At 42.5% G+C, this 19,309-nt stretch overlaps 1 protein-coding gene across 1 annotated transcript; it reads right to left on the bottom strand.

The window, feature by feature from the left end:
• Positions 1-212: 212 nt before the first annotated feature.
• naga (N-acetylgalactosaminidase, alpha) lies at positions 213-19,190 on the bottom strand. The gene is made up of 9 exons (XM_080452525.1): positions 18,961-19,190; positions 14,845-15,001; positions 14,029-14,169; positions 13,252-13,463; positions 12,429-12,523; positions 11,232-11,393; positions 9,282-9,479; positions 3,497-3,637; positions 213-1,589 (listed from the first exon to the last, which is right to left on the bottom strand). Exons 2-9 carry the CDS (start codon positions 14,997-14,999, stop codon positions 1,386-1,388), a joined length of 1,308 nt encoding a protein of 435 aa, XP_080308651.1. The 5' UTR covers positions 15,000-15,001; positions 18,961-19,190; the 3' UTR covers positions 213-1,385.
• Positions 19,191-19,309: the final 119 nt, after the last annotated feature.

Raw genomic sequence — 19,309 nt, 5'->3', positions numbered from 1 at the left:
GCAGACAGTTCAGTAGCTCTAATGTGTTCAGTTTGTTCCGTATTTAGTGTTTTGTTCCCTGTTCCTGTCTGCCCTGGTAGCAGTTCATTGTCTGCGTGCCTAGTTTTGGATAAACCTTGTTAATAAAACCCTTTGAGTTGATCTGTTGGGCCTCCTTGAGGTCCTACTCAACACTCACTGGGATGAGAGGGATGAAATAACCATTCACTGTGTCTTGGGAATCTGTTCTTTAATTACAAGAAACTAATTCAATAAAATGTGTTATAAAAAGAGAAAAGAAAACCTTGACATTCATTCCTTGAAAACATTAAAGTTAAAAACACAGGACCAAAAACAGATCCACGAAAAAACTAAACATGTAAAAAGCCCTTCAAATAAAATACATCTGAACAGAAATGTAAACATATTGATCATGTTAGCATCATGCTAACCCCTGCTAATTCATATCTGGCTTCATTTCAGTCTAAGGAACAGGATAGCCTGCTGCCTCAAGGAAGGTGCTCAGTATAAAAAATAAAACAAAATATGCATCAAAGAAACACGCATCTTGATTATTCGATGAATAGAAAAACTAATCGATAGAATAATCACCAATAAAATAGTCGATTGTTGAAGAAGTAAATATCGATCGCCATTGTTGCTTATTCTGATTCACTTTGAACCCGGGTCCCTAATTTGGGGTTGTCATAGTCATAGTCAAGGAGAATTTCTCTCAAAAAGTCCCAGAACTTTCTAAAATAGTGAGGGTAGCAGATGTACAAACTCACAAGGCATATTCGCAATGCCACTCGCTGAAGAGAACGTGGGCCAAGTGAAAAGGTACAAACCGAAGCCCACTTTACCAGAGAGAGAGAGAGAGGGAGAGAGAGGTCCCACGGTGTCCAAAAGGACTCATCTGGACCCTTTTGGGGGTCAAAATGAACCCTTTTGGGTCTGTAACTCTGAGAGTGTACCAATGGAACTATGGTCCCTTACGGGTCCATTTGGTTCTACTGGTACACTCTCAGAGTTTGAATAAACACTGAGGATTTTACAGTGTAGATTGGGACCCCAGAGATTAAAAAAAAAATTAGAGAGAGAGAGATGAGGTAATTCCCACAGTGTCTGTCCCTGAGTTTGTGTTGAAACCATGACTATTAGATAGACTGTGTACATGATGAAGCAGTGCTATTCAGCTGGTATAGTGGCATTAATTCCCTTCTTCAACAGAGTCACATGGTCACCCTGTTCATTTCATTCATGAGCCAGTGACTTGGCAAAATTGTCATTTCCTCTCCGCTGCAGTCTGGGGGGGAGGGGCAGGGGGGGGCATGATTCGTATCGAGTGGTTCAACAATATCGAGGAAGTGATGTCATAATTACGGTCGGCGTGGCCCTGCGGACGGTCAGAGGAAGGTGGGAGGCAGGTCGTTGTCGTGGCGATAGTAGGCGGGCCCGCGGAGCTTACCGCCGGCGGCGAGCTGGTGGAGGCGGGGTTTGGCGGCGGGGGCGGAGACGTACCACATGACCACGCCCGAGGGGTTGACTGACACCACGAAGGGGGTGGAGTCTTTCAGCTGGTCGGTCTTACCACTGAACACGTCGTAGACCTGAACGCATGCACGCGCGCACACACGCGCACACACACACACACACACACACACACACACACACACACACACACACACACACACACACACACACACACACACACACACACACACACACACACAGCAAGTGGACCACAGGACAGAAAAAGAGAAAGTCAACATTATTAAAGCTGAAATCCTACACTTATTTTAACAACTTAAAACCCATACCTCAGAATCAGCATCAGAATCATCTTTATAGTCACTGATCTCATTCCCCCCAGATTTGGCACAAACATGGGGATGAATTCATCTTACTATTACCAGCAGCCATCAAAGAGTGTGACTCCCTACCCGCCTTCAAAACCACCATAAAAGAGTAATTTACAACTGGATCTAGACAAGTCTTCTAGCTTGCCAATAGAAATCACCCCCCACTGTTTTTCTGTAAATATACTTTTACTGCTCCTAGTATTGATGATTTCTTGTATAGTATTGTGTCTTTATATGTCTTGTTGAATTGAATACACAGGGCCACAATGGAAACAAGCCCTCAGTGCTTTTTGTGTTATCAAAAAACTAAAAGGCATCTACATATTTACACATAGCATATCACCACAGTACCCCAGGGGTCAAAACCAGGCCCCCTCCTTTTGTCCGCTAAACCAAGTCTCTAGCTGAAATTGGCTGATCTACAAGCTCATAGATCGGCTTGTAGATCGTCTATTTTTTCGCTGAATGTTCTCTCAGGACTAGGGGCGCTACAGTTCAAGTGATTAAAGAATGAAAGGTTATTTTAGGGGGTGTGTGTAAGTGATATGTTTTTGTTCTAATATTCAGATAGTAATCATTGATATTGAGTCAGAGTGTTAGTTCAATAATAGGGTCTCCCCGTCTCTCCAGCTTTTTAATAAACAGAAGAAAAAATAATAATGGATGCCAATTTCATCCAATCAGGAGGAGAGAACCCCACAAAGATCATGTATCAGCTTAAATGTTATAGTGTTCCAGTTCCAATTTTGTCTGCCCATTTTTTTGTTTAATCAACTCCACTTGCACTTGTTTATCCTGTATTATCCTGTATGAGGCCGGGTGGGGAAGGTGATATTTATCACTGCACAAAAAAAGAAAAATCTGTGCAAAACACAATGTTTCACCCAGACAATTTGGTCTTCCTCAGGTGATCATCACCTAACATCACCTACATTTTAAATAGCATGCGGTTTTAACTTGTGTTTTAACACATTGAGTGCCATAAACGGTCCGGACCGTTTTTGAGAATCCATGCGTCATGGGCCATAAACGGTCCGGACCATTTTTTTTTTAATACGTGGGGCCCACGTGGGGCGCTCTAACGAAACTTTGGGATCATCCAAGGAGTCTCTGAGATGGAGAGGCCGGATGTGGATCCATGTCAAAAATCCTTCCGCTCGGCCGCTCTAATGTTAACTCCTTGACTAAAAGCTTAATATCTCCATTTCTTTTTAACGTGGTGGAAGTGAGCCGTTTTCGATCGACGATCACTCTGCAATGGAGGATCGCGTTAGAAATATTATTGTTCCAGGCGTTAGTCGGGACCCTCCCCCGTCTCGCACGCACGCTTTGTTTACATGCACTTCCGCGTGGGTGCTTCTACAGCACGAAACATATCAACGTAAGTGGATGGAAGATATTCAGGCACTGAACGTACCCTATTTTAATAAACCTCTGGCACACAATGTGTTAACATACTCTTATTATCTGAAGTACTTTTGTATTTTGTTTGTATGCTGTGCAGCACTTTGGTCAATATCGGTTGTCTTTAAATGTGCTCTATACAGAATAGATACAATTTACCTGACTTGTCCTGCACCAGTGATAAAACATGGATGTGCTTTTTTCCCCCCCGTTTTTTTTCTTTGAATCAGTTGAGACAAAACAAAGCAAACCTTGTAGCTTCCAGAGGTGTAGTTGAGTTTCCTGAGGTCGGTCTGGTAGCGATAAGGCATGTCACTACGCCTGCTGAAGAACACCAAGGCACTGGTTTTGGCAGACAAGGGGCGCCAGAACACTTCGATGCCACTCTTCTCCTAATAGGACCCAAAAAGTGAGCAAGTGGTTATTATTTGGGTTATAATGTGTAGGCTACATATCTATCCTAAATATTCAAAATCTTTTTTTTTTTAAATAATTTATTTGAATGATTTTGGTGACTCGTAAAGTGTCAGGATGACATAATCATTAATATGTTGCAGGAGATTTGTTGTGTTGGTACCCATACAACATGATTGCATCAGGTGAGGATGACCTCACCAGACTGGCATACCTTACATCATACCACCTACGCAAAGTGGTGGAAAGTAACTAAGTACATTTACTTAAGTACTGTACGTAAGTACAATTTTGAGGTATTTGTACTTTACTTGAGTATTTCCAATTTCCAATACTTTTACTTCTACTCCACTACATCTCTTAAATACTTGCTCTGAAAGCGTCAGCTTTTAAGCGGCGGCCAGCAACCGAAGGCCAGGCGACCAAAGGCGACAGGCGACTTTGTCAAAATCCGACTTAGTCAATTTACGGCCTTCCACATTGAGCGCTTCTTCTCTTCATAAGCAGCAACAGTGTTTAGTGATATATAGTAGTGTGATAGTAGTAGTACTTATAGTAGTGTGTATATGTTTAGTGATCTACGATGTGTTTTCTTCCTATTCCTGTCCTCTCCTCTTCCTGGTGGTCGCAAAAACACTGGGTTACACCCAGATGTCGCGATACAACTAATCTAATATATCCTACTCTTTCCACTCACGTCGAGCAAGTGGTAACGGGAGGGCTTTGGAATTGCCACTCGGCTGTGGTGGAAGGCAAATCTGCTTTCATCTCAGCCTACGCATCCTTGCTCTCCCTTAACTTCCTTGCTCTGACTGAGACCTGGATCAGACCAGAAAACACTGCTACGCCCGCGGCTCTGTCAGATGTGTACTCTTTCTCTCACACTCCCAGAGCCGTGCGGACAGGTGGTGGGGCTGGTCTGCTAATTTCCAGAAAATGGAAATACTCTCCTGTTTCACTGCCACAATTCTCTCCTACCTCATTTGAATTTCATGTGGTCACTGTCTCTCATCCAGTCAAGCTCACCATTGCAGTTGTTTATCGCCCACCGGGTCCTGCTGGTGGCTTCCTGGAGGAGCTGGACAATCTAGTCTCCCACTTCCCTGTCGATGGCTCTGGATTCATCCTTCTGGGTGACTTCAACCTCCCGACTGAGAAGCAGCTAGACCCACTACTTTCGTTTCTCGCCGCCTTTGACCTAGTTATTTGCCCATCTCCTCCTACCCATGAGGCGGGCAACCAACTGGACCTGATTTTCACCAGAGGCTGCTCTATTGCTAACCTGTCTGTCACTCCTCTTTCCAGTGAAAAGGGTAAGAAACTCTCTGATCACTACTTCATGTCCTACTCTCTCTCTCTCTCCTCTCCCCCCTCACACCCCCTCCCTACCCACATGATTGCCTCACGTCACAATCTTCGCTCACTTTCCTCCACTGTTCTTTCCTCCTCTGTTCTCTCTGCTCTCCCTGCCCCTGAATCCTTTGCTCTTCTATCCCCTGATACCGCCACTGATCTTCTTTTCTCTACTCTATCCTCTTCTCTCGACCATCTCTGTCCCCTCACCACCAGGCCTGCACGCCAAACTCCACCTGCCCCCTGGTTGTCGGACTCAGTGCGGACTGAGAGACGGAGCCTGAGAGCGGCTGAGCGCAAATGGAGAAATGGCAACCTCCTGGAGGACCTTCTCACCTTCCAATCTCTCATTTCTACTTTTTCCTCCTCTCTATCAGCTGCTAAAGCTGCTTTTTTCTGCACTAAAATTCAGGCTTCTGCTTCCAACCCTAAAAAACTCTTTGAAACTTTCTCCTCTCTCCTGCAACCACCACCCCCTCCTCCCTCCTCGTCCCTCCTCCCCGACGATTTCGCCAACTTCTTTGACAAGAAGGTGAACGATATCCGATCCTCCTTCCCTCCTCCCCCGGCTGGTGCCCTGCGCACTACCCACACCCGTCTGCCTGCCACCCCCCCCTCTCTACCCTCATCTACTCCTCTCCCCCCCCCCCATCCCCTCTCTATCCCACTTCTCTCCCCTCTCCCCTAACGAGGTCCTTCTCCTTATTACCTCTAGTCGCCCCACCTCATGCTCTCTGGACCCGGTCCCATCCACTCTGTTGCAGTCTATTGCACCTGAACTTCTTCCCTTCTTAACCCACCTTATTAACACCTCTCTGACATCTGGCTACTTTCCCTCTACTTTCAAGACTGCCAGAGTCACCCCCCTCCTGAAGAAACCGACACTTGACCCCTCTGAGATCAAGAACTACAGACCGGTTTCCCTTCTATCCTTCCTATCTAAAACTCTCGAACGTGCTGTCTTTTAAACAACTGTCCTCCTATCTCCACCAGAACGACCTCCTGGACTCCAACCAGTCTGGGTTCAAAGTGGGTCACTCGACAGAGACTGCCCTCCTGGCAGTGACGGAGTCGCTCCATGCCGCTAGAGCGAACTCTCTCTCCTCCGTTCTGATACTCCTGGACCTGTCTGCAGCGTTCGACACGGTGAACCATCAGATCCTCCTCTCCACCCTCGAGGGGATGGGTGTCTCAGGCTCTGCACTCTCCCTGTTTGCATCCTACCTGACGGGTCGCTCCTACCAGGTGATGCTGAGAGGGTCTGTGTCAGAACCACACAGGCTCACAACTGGGGTTCCCCAAGGCTCGGTTCTGGGTCCTCTTCTTTTCTCTCTCTACACTACATCTCTGGGTGCTGTCATCCACTCCCATGGCTTTTCCTACCACTGCTATGCCGATGACACCCAGCTAATCCTCTCATTCCCCCCCTCTGATACCCAGGTGGAGACACGCATTGCTGCTTGTCTGGCTGACATCTCGGAGTGGATGTCGACAAACCACCTGAAGCTCAACCTGGACAAGACCGAGCTGATGTTCCTCCCGGGGAAGGGCTGTCCGCACCGAGACATGGCCATCACCATTGATAATGCTGTGGTGACCTCAACTCGGACTGCGAAGAATCTGGGTGTGACCCTGGACGATCAACTGACGTTCTCGGCAAACATCGCATCAGTGACGAGGTCCTGCAGATTCCTGCTCTACAACATCAGGAGGATTCGCCCCTTCCTCACGGAGAAGGCAGCCCAGGTGCTCATCCAGGCTCTCGTCATCTCCCGCCTGGACTACTGCAACTCCCTCCTTGCTGGTGCTCCGGCATCTGCCATCAAACCCCTGGAGCTCGTTCAGAAAGCTGCGGCTCGTCTGGTGTTCAACCGCCCCAAGTTGGATAAAAGCGTCTGCTAAATGACTGTAATGTAATGTAATCTCAGAGGCAAATATTGTACTTTTACTCCACTACAATTATTTGAAAACTTTAGTTACTTTTCAGATATACATTGGGATATAATGAAACATACATTATCCACTTTAGCCCTATTTTATACCTAGGCTATTTGAAAATAGCAGATCTACAAGCTTACAACGCGTCGCAAGCTTGTAGATCGCTATTTTCAAACATTTTAGTACTTTTACTTTTGGTACTTTAAGTACATTTTTTCTTCTTTATTTTACTTGTAACAGAGTACTTCTACATTGCAATATTGATACTTTTACTTAAGTAAAACATTTGAGTACTTTTTCCACCACTGCATCTACGCATGGTCTAAGACTTTCTCATCGAATACTTGTTCACCTTAACGGAAACCACAACTCCTGAAACTACAGAAAACGGGTTTAGCTCGTCCATTGCGGAGCAATTCGAAAACCCAGACGAAAACATGCACTCGTATCGTCCACCGTCAAACCGGTCTGCTGCTTTGAATGTGAACCCCAACAAATGAGTGGGGCAGTGTGAATTAACACAGGATTGACCCTGGCAGCATATCAATGGTACAGGTGTGTTACCTGTTAATTAAGCTACTACTATTTTTCACTCACAATAAGACAAGACAAGGACAGCACAGTCATGGTGAAGAAAGAGAACTTGCAGACAACCCACAAATCATTTGACTAGACATTTCAGCATACAGAGAACTGAGAAAAATAAATAAACTAAGGAACTGAGATTTCAACCATTTACCATATAAAAATATCAAAGTCAAGTGCAATCATCACTATGTTAATCATAAATCATGTTTTTATTATTGTTTGATGTGCAATACACTTTTTTTCATAATTATACATATTAAACGAGTGACTTCTTCTCTTTGCATTATTTGAATTAGGGGTCTATAATAAGATGAAAAGGCAGTGGCTAAATAGATCTCATGCCCACAATGAAACTGTTGGGGCCCTTCTGTTCTAACCTTCTTGAATTAGCCCTCACGTCACAAATGTGTTTTGTTGTGAGCCTGTAGATCGTTTGACGGTGACAGTGTTCTTTGGTGTAGCTCCGATCGAGTATACAAATGTAACCAAATGGACTCCTCTGAATTTAATTAACTAACTATAAGCACTAAGTAGCTCTGGATAAAGAACAGATTGTAAATGTTAAAATATTTTTCTGACTTTCTATTTAAGGGAAATTCAAGCTTTATTCTCTATAGTGAAAGTTAGAAGAACTACATGAAACATTGCATTTCAATAAACATCACTTGGTAATGAGGAAGTCAGAATAAATAGTGAACATATTAGATTAGATATTATACACATAGAGCTCTTCACAGGTTCAAAATGACGGACCCAAACCCTAATGGACCCTGAAATTGGTCCAGAGATCCGAGTGGATCCGACATTAAAGAAAGAAAGACGCACCCGGACCGTCGGACGGCGTTATGGACCCGACAAACCTAACATGCTGTATAGGCCAGATGTCAGCTGTAGCAGCTCTACCATAAGAGTCATTCACCTTGATGAATAAGTAGCTTAATACATGATCACACATGCCACGGTGCACCTTTGTTTGTGCTGCGCTCTCGGCTCTCACTTTAACTGACGGGGAACAACTTTGTTCCCCCATATATTGGCTGCAGTAATCTGATACCTGGTCAGTCAGTCTATCATAGCAGCACTTGATTCTTCTTCCACACTTACAGCCAGCATACCAAGAACAACTATTTGTTGTGCATTAGCTTGTCTGACACCTAGTTGATGCACGTAGCCAGTAACAGAACTGCCATTACGGAGAGAGGCAAGCATGCAGCCAATGCACAACGACGCAGCGCAACACAATGGGGAAACGGTGCGGTGCTGGACCAGCGCCGATCGGGAAAATAAATGAATAAATAGACCAGTCGATCGCAATAGTGTCCCTCATTCAGGCCCTTCTAGTGGACACCTAGTGGATCGGCGCTCCACCGCGCCCCATCTCCGGTACACCCCGTGGACGTTAGAGCTCAAAAAGATCTCAAATTCACACTTTGACATTTACAAACGCTTCCATTGTGAGGTTTCGTGAACTCGTCGGATTAACGTTCTTGCTACCTGGAACGCTTCTGTGTCACTTTAGATGCCTTTGGCTATTCAAAAATAGCAGATATACAAGCTCGTAGCGCGGCACCGAGTGCCGCGCTACGAGCTTGTAGATCTGCTATTTTTGAAAAATCGTGAAAAAATATTTTTTATATTTTTTTCAAAAAACTGTTAGGATTTAGATTTTTTTAAAGAATCGCCTCAGGTTTTAATGGGTTAAAAAAATAAAAGGCGTGAAATATGTTCCAAAATGTGTGTCACCTTTACGATGCGTCTCCCCTGGACGCCCGTGGGGTCCTGGTTGATGCCGATGACCATCTTGTTCTGCAGGATGGAGCGGGCTGCGCTGCTGATGGTGCGCAGGTCGTTGGACATGAAGAGCGGAGCGGCCATGACGGCCCACATCGCTATCTGAGAGCGGGACTGGTCCATGCTCAGGCCAAAGTCCCCGATGACCAGCTGGTTCACAGTACAGGTACAGAACACACACACACACACACACACACACGCGCACACACACACACACACGCACACACACACACACACACACACACACACACACACACGCACACACGCACACGCACACACACAGAGAAAGTCAACGGATTAGAATCTAGTGTAATGTCAATATGACATATCGTTGTTGTCGGGCAGAAACCTGCTATCTCCATATTCTATATAACTTTTTGTGTTTTTTTTCTAAATGAATGCCCTACTTGATATATATGATATATTACAGCGTCACACAAAAGCATCAAAAGTAGCAGATCTACAAGCGCGAAATGCGGCGGGAAAAAAAATACACTTTAAAAAAAAATATTTTCAATAAAGAAAATGCATAGGAAACAAAGAAAAGGGCATATTTACTTGTGACCCATAAAATGTTAACATGATGTTATGTATGTTATTTACATAGACATGTTATATACTCCTCTTCAAGGCCTGCAGAAACCCCCGCCCTGGTAAACGGTTTCTTAGCATCCCAAGCACCACCAATAGGACACTAAACGGCTTTTTCCCCACGGTAGTGAGACTGCTAAAGAAGCAGTAGTGTAGGACTGGCTGTACACTCTGGACACACTGGACTTAATTATTGTTGTTTTATCTTTTTATCTATTTATTAATATGAGTGTCGTTAGGTTTTTAAATTAAACGATCTTAACGTTTTTTTTCCACTTTTTTGCACTCTCAACTGCTGTTGTTGTTTTAAGCTGCACTACAATGTTTTTCACCCACTGTTTTACTTGTAATTCATGTGATGTGACAATAAAGTTCTATTCTATTCTTCTGCTTGATTGACAACAAATGTTAAGAATATTGTTTAGGTAGCATGTTGTTTAGAGAGATGGCAGGTTTGATGTTGACCTGGTGTCAACATCAGTACTTTGTAGCACTACACTGGTTTTTGTTTTTTATTTACTTATGTGACTATTTACAGAACCCTGTATGCTTGTTAACAATGGTTCAGATCATTTGCTCTGACTGATGAAGAAATGTGATATAATCTAATCTCCAATATCTAATTGATTTAACAAAGTCTATGTCAGTTAGAAGGCCTCCGTCCAAATGTCCAAAGCTGAAAAAAAGAACAGTCCACACACACTGTGCCGAAGCTCCCAAGAATCAATGTTAAGACGGGCTGAAACGTTGTCCTTCTCTGTCCTATTAAAGTTGATTCTTGGGAGCAGCACTGTGTCTGTTCTTCTTTTCACGTAAGTGTTTTCATCCCAGTACCTGTCTAATGTTTGGATGTGGCGTGCTCTACCTTGGACTGCGTTTCCAAATGTCCAACGTTCACATATTGTCTAGAAATTGTTACTTACTCTTAGGTAAGTGACCTCTCTCAGGGGTCATTAATAAGCAGTTGTTGAGCAGAAAGTTAAGTACAGTAGGTACTGTAGGCAGATGTAAATGTGACCTACAGCAAGGGCTCCCAAACTTTTCAGACCCCCCAAAATAATCATATTTGAACTGGGGACTCCCCCACCCTGACAGGCACGTGGAATTGTAGGCATTTAGAAATATTCAAATAATTTGAAAATAGCCGAACTACAAGCTTACAACGCCTCGCATGTGTTGTGAGTTTGTAGATCGTCTATTTTCAGAAGGTTTGCATTTTTCTTACGTAACATTTGGCTAATTAAGCTAATTACCTGGGGACCCCCCCAACATAATTGTAGGGCAGTGTATAACTGCCCTACAGTACAGTACCATATCTGGGTCATTCCAGCGTCCAGGTCCGGCGGCAGGTGCCAGGATATCCTGGTTTTCAAAGAACCAATCGGCGATGCTCAGAACGCTGCCCCACGAGTCCTCGATGTCGCCATAGTTACGCCACAGGTTGCAGATCTGTCCCAGCTCTGTGTAGTTCACCTGAAACAACAGACCATCATACTGTATGAATAACTGATAGAACAGACCATCATACTGTATGAATAACTGATAGAACAGACCATCATACTGTATGAATAACTGATAGAACAGACCATCATACTGTATGAATAACTGATACAACAGACCATCATACTGTATGAATAACTGATAGAACAGACCATCATACTGTATGAATGACTGATACAACAGACCATCATACTGTATGAATGACTGATACAACAGACCATCATACTGTATGAATAACTGATACAACAGACCATCATACTGTATGAATGACTGATACAACAGACCATCATACTGTATGTATGAATGACTGATAGAACAGACCATCATACTGTATGAATGACTGATACAACAGACGATCATACTGTATGTATGAATGACTGATAGAACAGACCATCATACTGTATGAATGACTGATCATCCATATATGTGTAGACTTTTAAATGATAGTGGAGTTTAGATTTGTGTTTTAGGTTATTAGATTTTTAGATAGGCAATTGCATTTTTTAAATTTGTTTGAAGTTATATATTTTAATCAGCAAAATAATAAAGTGTTTTGAATGGCACCTGTCTTTTTAAACATCTGTGATCATGCTGAAAGCTGAATAAGCATAATAAGTATCCATGACTCTGCCCAAGTATTGGCCTAGAACAGTGGTTCTCAAAGTGGGGTCCGGGGACCCCTGGGATCCTCGAGGGGGGGTTCCAGGAGGTCCCCATGCAGCTATATGATTGATAGTTAAGAACCAAATGGACCTTTATGGGTCTGTAACTCTGAGTGTGTACAAATGGAACCATTTGTACACACTCAGAGTTATGGGGGTCCGAGGCCTAATGGGTACCATACCGGGGGTCCTTGAAATTAACCACATGAATCCCTATTCATTTGGCAAAAAGAGCAGATCTACAACCAATAGGGTTTTGGTCCCAATCTGCCATTTATGATACAGTGAGAAAGGAGACGCATGCAGGTTAGTTAATATAGTAAATGTAAAGTAGTATTCTGCTCACCTTGGGTGGCAGTCCACCCTGGTAGGCGGGCCAGCTGCAGGAGTAGCCAATGGGGCGGCCAGTAGCGTTGAGAGCCTTTGACATGCTGGGGTAACCTATCAGAGAGAATATTGACCAAACATGAGCTCACTGCAGTGCATACAGCACATATTGAAATTAAATATCCATTCCATATCCTGTTGGACTGCTTTGTGCCTCCTGTTCCTGTTTCTAAACAACCCCTCAGTCCCAACCAGTGGTGTAAAGTAACTAAGCACATTTGTACTGTACTTAAGTAAAATGTTGAGGTATTTTTTACTTTACTGGAGTATTTCCAATGTTCAGTACTTGTAATTCTACTCCACTACATCTCAGAGGCAAATATTGTACTTTTATTCCACTATAATTATTTGAAAACTTTAGTTACTAGTTACATTGCAGATATAAATTATTATATTATAAAACAGACATTAACCACTTTAGCCCTATTTTAATCATAGGCTATTTGAAAATAGCAGATCTACAAGCTCACAACACGTTGAGAGCTTGTAGATCTGCTATTTTCAAACACTTTAGTACTTTTACTTTTGGTACTTTAAGTATATTTTGATGCCAATACTTTTGTACTTTTACTCAAATAACATTTTGAACAAAGGGCTTTTACTTGTGACAGAGTATGTTTATATTGTGTTATTGCTACTTTTACTTAAGTAAAATATCTGAGTACTTCTTCCACCACTGGTCCCAACCCCGCCTGTCCAAGCCTCCCCAAACACCTCCCCAAACACCACCTCTGTCCCCCCATCTCTGTTCCAACCTTCCCAACCTCCCCCCCTGTCCTCACCCTGTGCCTGCTCTGTGGCGTTTGAATAGCAGCCGTCGAACTTCAGCATGTCCACCTCCCAGTCGGCGAAGGTCTGGGCGTCCAGCTCGATGGTGTCCAGCGTGGTGCCAGGGTAGCCCCCGCACGTGTGCGTGCCCATGTCCCCGTAGATGCCCAGCTTCAGACCGCGGTCGTGCATGTAGCGCGCCAGCTTGGCTATGCCACCCGGGAACCTGACACAGAGGAATCACAGAGCGTTAAAAGCCTAAGTTAAATGTAGTTTGCACATCTACAAGCTCACAACAAATCGCACCGTGTGCCTGTTCTGTCGATCTGTGACACCGCACTCAACCACGTATAAATCAGCCATAACTTTTATTACAGTATACAGTATATATGTTCTGTACAAAGTCCAGCTATGCGTTATGAATGCCTCACCAAACTGTAATTGACTCAGAAGAGCTACAATTCAGTTGGCAACGTGGTTTAAATGATACATTCACAATATAAAAAGATTGACGGTATACAACCGCTTAATCTGGCCATCTTATCAGTTTGCTCTGCAGGTCATCTGACTGTCATGTGATGATCACCTTTCATAATGCTTTTATTGACTTATATGAACTATAGACGCTGGCAGCTTGTGTGTGTGCTGAAGCAAGAATGTGTGTGTGTGTGTGTGTGTGTGTGTGTGTGTGTGTGTGTGTGTGTGTGTGTGTGTGTGTGTGTGTGTGTGTGTGTGTGTGTGTGTGTGTGTGTGTGTGTGTGTGTGTGTGTGTGTGTGTGTACAGTATATACCTCTTGGGGTCAGCCTGCAGTCTTCCCTGTGCGTCTCTCTGCATGGAGGACCAGCAGTCATCTATGTTGACGTACACGTAGCCCAGCTCCCTCCAGCCGTCCTCTGACAGCCTGTCTGCCATGTCCATGAACAGCTTCTCACTGTGGACACAGAGAGAAAGAGGACACAATCACACATACATGTCCATGAACAGCTTCTCACTGTGGACACAGAGAGAAAGAGGACACAATCACACAAACATGTCCATGAACAGCTTCTCACTGTGGACACAGAGAGAAAGAGGACACAATCACACACATGGATTATTTTAACACCAAATTTTGATTCAGTTTTAGTCATCATAGTCTTTAGAATAAAATTCCATTTAACACACGAGCACAACCAAACATAAAGTGACTTGTCTTTTAGTTCTACTGGATCTCTTCTCCACCAGATCCCTCACTAACATTTTAGTCTAGTTTTTATTTGTTGACGAAATTGTCAATATATTTAGTCTTAGTTTTAGTCATCATAGCTTAGTTTCGTCAGTGGTAGTCGACGAACATTTTTCGTCATAGTTTTAGTCGACGGAATCACAGCTGCATGATAGAGCCTGACTGATATATCTGTCTGGCCAAGATATCATTTGACTTTATTGACGACATCAGTATCAGCAATTATATGCAGCCGATTTACCCAGTTTCAACCTGATTTTAACCTATTTTGGGGCGTGTCAAAACAACAACTTCTGAACAGATCTCAAGTGGTTAAAGAAAATAAAGTCTATCTATCACAAAGTTATTATTAAAGTCATGATGTCGGTGTGTTTGTCTTACCTAATGCAGTTCTTGGGGTCATTCTCACAGTCTATGTCACAGCGGAACCGTTCCCATGCCAACCATCCCATTGGTGGGGTCCTCATCAGCCCGTTGTCCAGGGCCAAGGTAGCCGCACAGAGTGCCAGCGTGACAAACACTACTGCCACACGCATTTCTACAGTAGAAGAGACACAATACATCATAAAATACTGTAGTTAGGTAGGTATAAATAATATTTAGCAACCCATGCTGTACTGTAGAAAACCTACTTTATTTAGAGACCTTTTCTAAATGAAGTTGTGGGTTTTCCCACAGTGACTTACAGAAGGAGACAAACCAACAGTGGTGTAAAGTAACTAAGTACATTTACTCCAGTACTGTACTTAAGTCCAATTTTTTTATACTTTTACTTCTACTCCATTACATCTCAAGAGTCAAATATTGTACTTTTTACTCCAATACAAATATTTGAAAACTTTAGTTACTAGTTACTTTGTAGATTTGGCTTATTATTACAAAACATACATTAACCACTTCAGCCCTATTTAAACTTTAGCTATTTGAAAATAGCCGATCTACAAGCTCACAATGCGTCGCCGCGCGACGCATTGTGAGCTTGTAGATCGGCTATTTTCAAAATATGTGTATACATTTTAAACCTGTGAAATGGGACATTTTACGTAATGGGTACTTTTACTTTTGGTACTTTAAGTATATTTTGAATTCTGGACTTTTACTTGCATCAGAGTGTTTCTACATTGCAGTGTTGATACTTTTATTTAAGTAAAAAAATTGAGTACTTTTACCATCACTGCAAACCAACCTGTATGCATGGCTTACACACCTGAGTCTCAGCTGACTGACTGTGGGTGTGACTATAACCCCTCAAAGCAGTAAATCAATATATAAAGGCATGCTTATGACAAAAAACACATGACAGCACCGTCCAACCTGTCCAGTGACTCACACACTCATCTGACACTTCTATCAGTAGACTCCAGGAATGAATGTCTGTCTGTCTGTCTGTCTGTCTGTCTGTCTGTCTGTCTGTCTGTATGACTATACTTTGCATCAAGAACCGTTCTTCCAATCAACTCCACACTTGGTGGGTGTTCTGCTGAGACCCTAGGACAGTGGTGTGGTGTCCAAAGTCCGGCCCGCGGGATTCCTAAATTGTATTATGAGGGACCCCGCCTGCACCGTCAAAAAAATAAAAAGATTTATAAAAGTGAAAGTTGCATTTTCCTCCTTTGCCTCAGGATGGCAGGACCTTCTCTAGCTCTTGCTTAACCCTAAAACCGAAATAAAGTAACAATAAAACGCCCAAAATCGCGCGTGCGGTCCTTGGGGTGTTTTCATATTTTCTAATTTGGCCCCCTTTGAAAAAAGTTTGGACACCACTGCTCTAGGACAGGGGTGGGCAAGATGTAACTGTTCTTTTTATTATTATTATTGTGGCTCCTGCCTTGACGTCTAGGACATGAACTAGGATGTACTCTATGGAAGTAGGCCAACACTACAGGATGCCTGTCAGGATACGTTGTGGATGATGGCGTGGGGTAACAATTAATCACACCTGTCAATTGGTGTGTCCCAGTCACACATAGGTGTGTCGAAGTTGACATCAGTGCCAGTATTGCCAGATTCTGTGAGAGAAACAAGCAACCAGGTCTAGGAAAACCAGCCCAGAAGAAGCGACTATGGGCCACATGAGCACTTTAACATGTACATCAGCTATTTGAAAATAGCAGATCTACGAGCTCACAACGTGTTGCGATGCGACGCGTTGTGAGCTTGTAGATCTGCTATTTTCAAATAAAATCTTGCGGGGAAATTATAACAAGCAGATCTGGCAACCCTGATCGGCGCCGCCAATGCGGTCAGGACACCTACAGACAATGAAGTCTGCCTGAATCTCATGGAACAGTGGACATATTTAACTAATACACGTTTCCTGCCACAACTTTTCAAATGGATATGAAGCTATAGATCATCTATAGCTTCATATCCATCTGAAAAGTTGTGGGAGAAGACGTGTTGACCCTATAAGTCAAAGCAACTCATTTGGTTGAGTTTACACATTTATGGCTCAAATATGTGCTGTGGAATATCAGCCATTCTTGGCAGTGGTGGAAAGTAACTAAATACATTTACTCAAGTACCGTGTCTGTACTTGAATGGTAAAATTGTTGAGGTATTTTTACTTTACTTGAGTATTTCCAATTGTCAATACTTTTACTTCTACTAACTACACTACATCTCAGAGGCAAATATTGTACTTTTACCCCACGACTATTATTTGTATACTAGTTACCTTGAAGATTTTGAATATTATTATAAAACGTACATTAACCACTTCAACCCTATATTATACTGTACTTTGGCTATTTGAAAATAGCAGATATACAAGCTCACAACGCATCGCTTTCGCGGCGCGTTGTGAGTTTGTAGATCTGCTATTTTCAAAAGATTTTTTTATACATATTGAACTTGTGAAATGGGACATTCTGCATAATGAGTACTTTTACTTTTGGTACTTTAAGTGTATTTTGACGCCAATACTTTTGTACTTTTACTCAAGTCAATTTACTGGACCTTTACTTGTAACAGAGTATTTCCGCATTGTGGTGTTGATACTTTTATTTAAGTAAAAAATCTGTACTTCCTCCAAGTTCCACCACTGGCTCTAGGACAGACGGACTACATACATAAAGTCAATATAGATGTATTATTCACATCCACTGGTGATAGACTGTATTAACACTTCAGAGACACAGCGCAATTGTGTCAGAATTTAAGTAGTCTAAAGTTATATTTTTGATGTTGATGTTATGTTATGTTATTACCGTATAACACAATCAATACTTAATACTATCAACATTCTTAGCGAGCCCACACTGTTTCTTCAGGAACAGTACTTTCTAGGCATACAGGATATGTGGGCACTATAGGAACATCTGGGCACCTCCATGTCAAACTGGCTATTTTGTCCAAAATGTTAAAAAATAATATTTGAAAAATGGTTTTAAGTAATGTAAAGTATACATGATGTGAACATGCACGGTACATAATAATAATAATAATAATAATAATAATAATAATAATAATAAGTAATTAAGTATACATGATTCACGGTAAATAATTATCAGACTAATGTTATCCTTCAACTCCTTTTATGCCCCAAAATGACTGGATATACAGGTTTTGTAGCAATTTGTAGAAATATTAGACCTTAATTGTCAAATGTTTAAGCAATCATTTATAGGCCTACTTTACTTTCCTTTCCTTTATTTTTATTTTTTTTAATTTTTGACAAAATATCAAATTTTACATGGAGGTGCCCAGATGTCATATAGTGCCCAGCAATCTGTTACCCTTTCTAGTATGTTATCTTTATTTTACTTTGTAGTAGCTCATTGACTTTTAAAGATATATTGATATAATCTACCTACACCAATATCTCCATAGGCTACGACGTGACATCTGGATCTATAGCCGTCTTTCACATGACGCTCGTCTGTCACGAGCGTCATGGAGCAACTTCAACCTGGTTTTGGTACTTTCTCCATTTACAACCGGTATATCTACAGAAACGTTCAGATTTCAAATATAAAGTGCTGACCACATGGCCATGGATGTAACAAGTTGAAACGATTGGGTCTAAGTACCCGTATCTTCCGTATTGTTCAACAATAAAAACATTTTAATCCGATCGGTGGCCATTTTCTCATAGAGTTATAATGTATCAGGGTGCAATACACATCCCAACCGATAGGGGCGCGTCGTTGAAAGCATATGAAGGACATTTTGAGGAAATGGCCACCGATCGGATTAAAATGCTTTTTATTGAACAATACGGAAGATACGGGTACTTAGACCCATGGCGTTTTAGCTTGTAACATCCATGGCCATGGGGTAAGCACTTTATATTTGAAATCTGAACGTATATGTAGATGTACGGCTTGTAAATGGAAAAAGTGCCAAAACCAGGTAGAAGTTCATCCATGACAGATTGACAGTCATGTTTCAGGGCTACTGGATCTACAGTACTAACATAACAGCGTTGCAGTTTAAATATAATCCATGAAATATTCAAAGTCTAGTGGATGAATAACGTTACACTCATATACTCACTCAGTGGATCCTTTACAGCTGTGTGCAGATGTGTTGCTGAACTTCCAGATGATCTGCTTACAGTCCAGTTATAATCAGTGATCTGGTCTCTCTGCTGCTCCACACAGAGAACTTATTCTCATCTGATCCCACTGTCAAAGACTATAAAACAACTATAAACCAACTATAAACCCACACAATGTACCCGTGAGGATCATAAGACCTATTCTAGCTGACTGTGGTGTGTCTGTTTAGGAGAAGGAAGAGTGGGTCACATGACATAGCGGACTAGCGGTGTATGTTGTCAGCTGATAGCAGGAAGCGAGCGGCACCGAAAATAGACGATCTACAAGCTCACAACACGTCGCGC

This window comes from Gymnoscopelus braueri (genome assembly GCF_963280865.1).
Source record: "Gymnoscopelus braueri genome assembly, chromosome: 16".
Taxonomy (NCBI): domain Eukaryota; kingdom Metazoa; phylum Chordata; class Actinopteri; order Myctophiformes; family Myctophidae; genus Gymnoscopelus; species Gymnoscopelus braueri.
This window is presented reverse-complemented; position numbering and strand designations above follow the sequence as displayed.

Bases quoted from the DNA above. Each gene is read 5' to 3' on its own strand.
- naga (XM_080452525.1), bottom strand. From the start codon at position 14,999: ATGCGTGTGGCAGTAGTGTTTGTCACGCTGGCACTCTGTGCGGCTACC. The intron at 9,480-11,231 runs GTACTGTACTGT...ACTGTGAACCAG, and splicing joins GCTGGAATGACCCAGATATG to CTGGTCATCGGGGACTTTGG. The intron at 1,590-3,496 runs GTTTGCTTTGTT...GCATGCGTTCAG, and splicing joins ACACCTCTGGAAGCTACAAG to GTCTACGACGTGTTCAGTGG.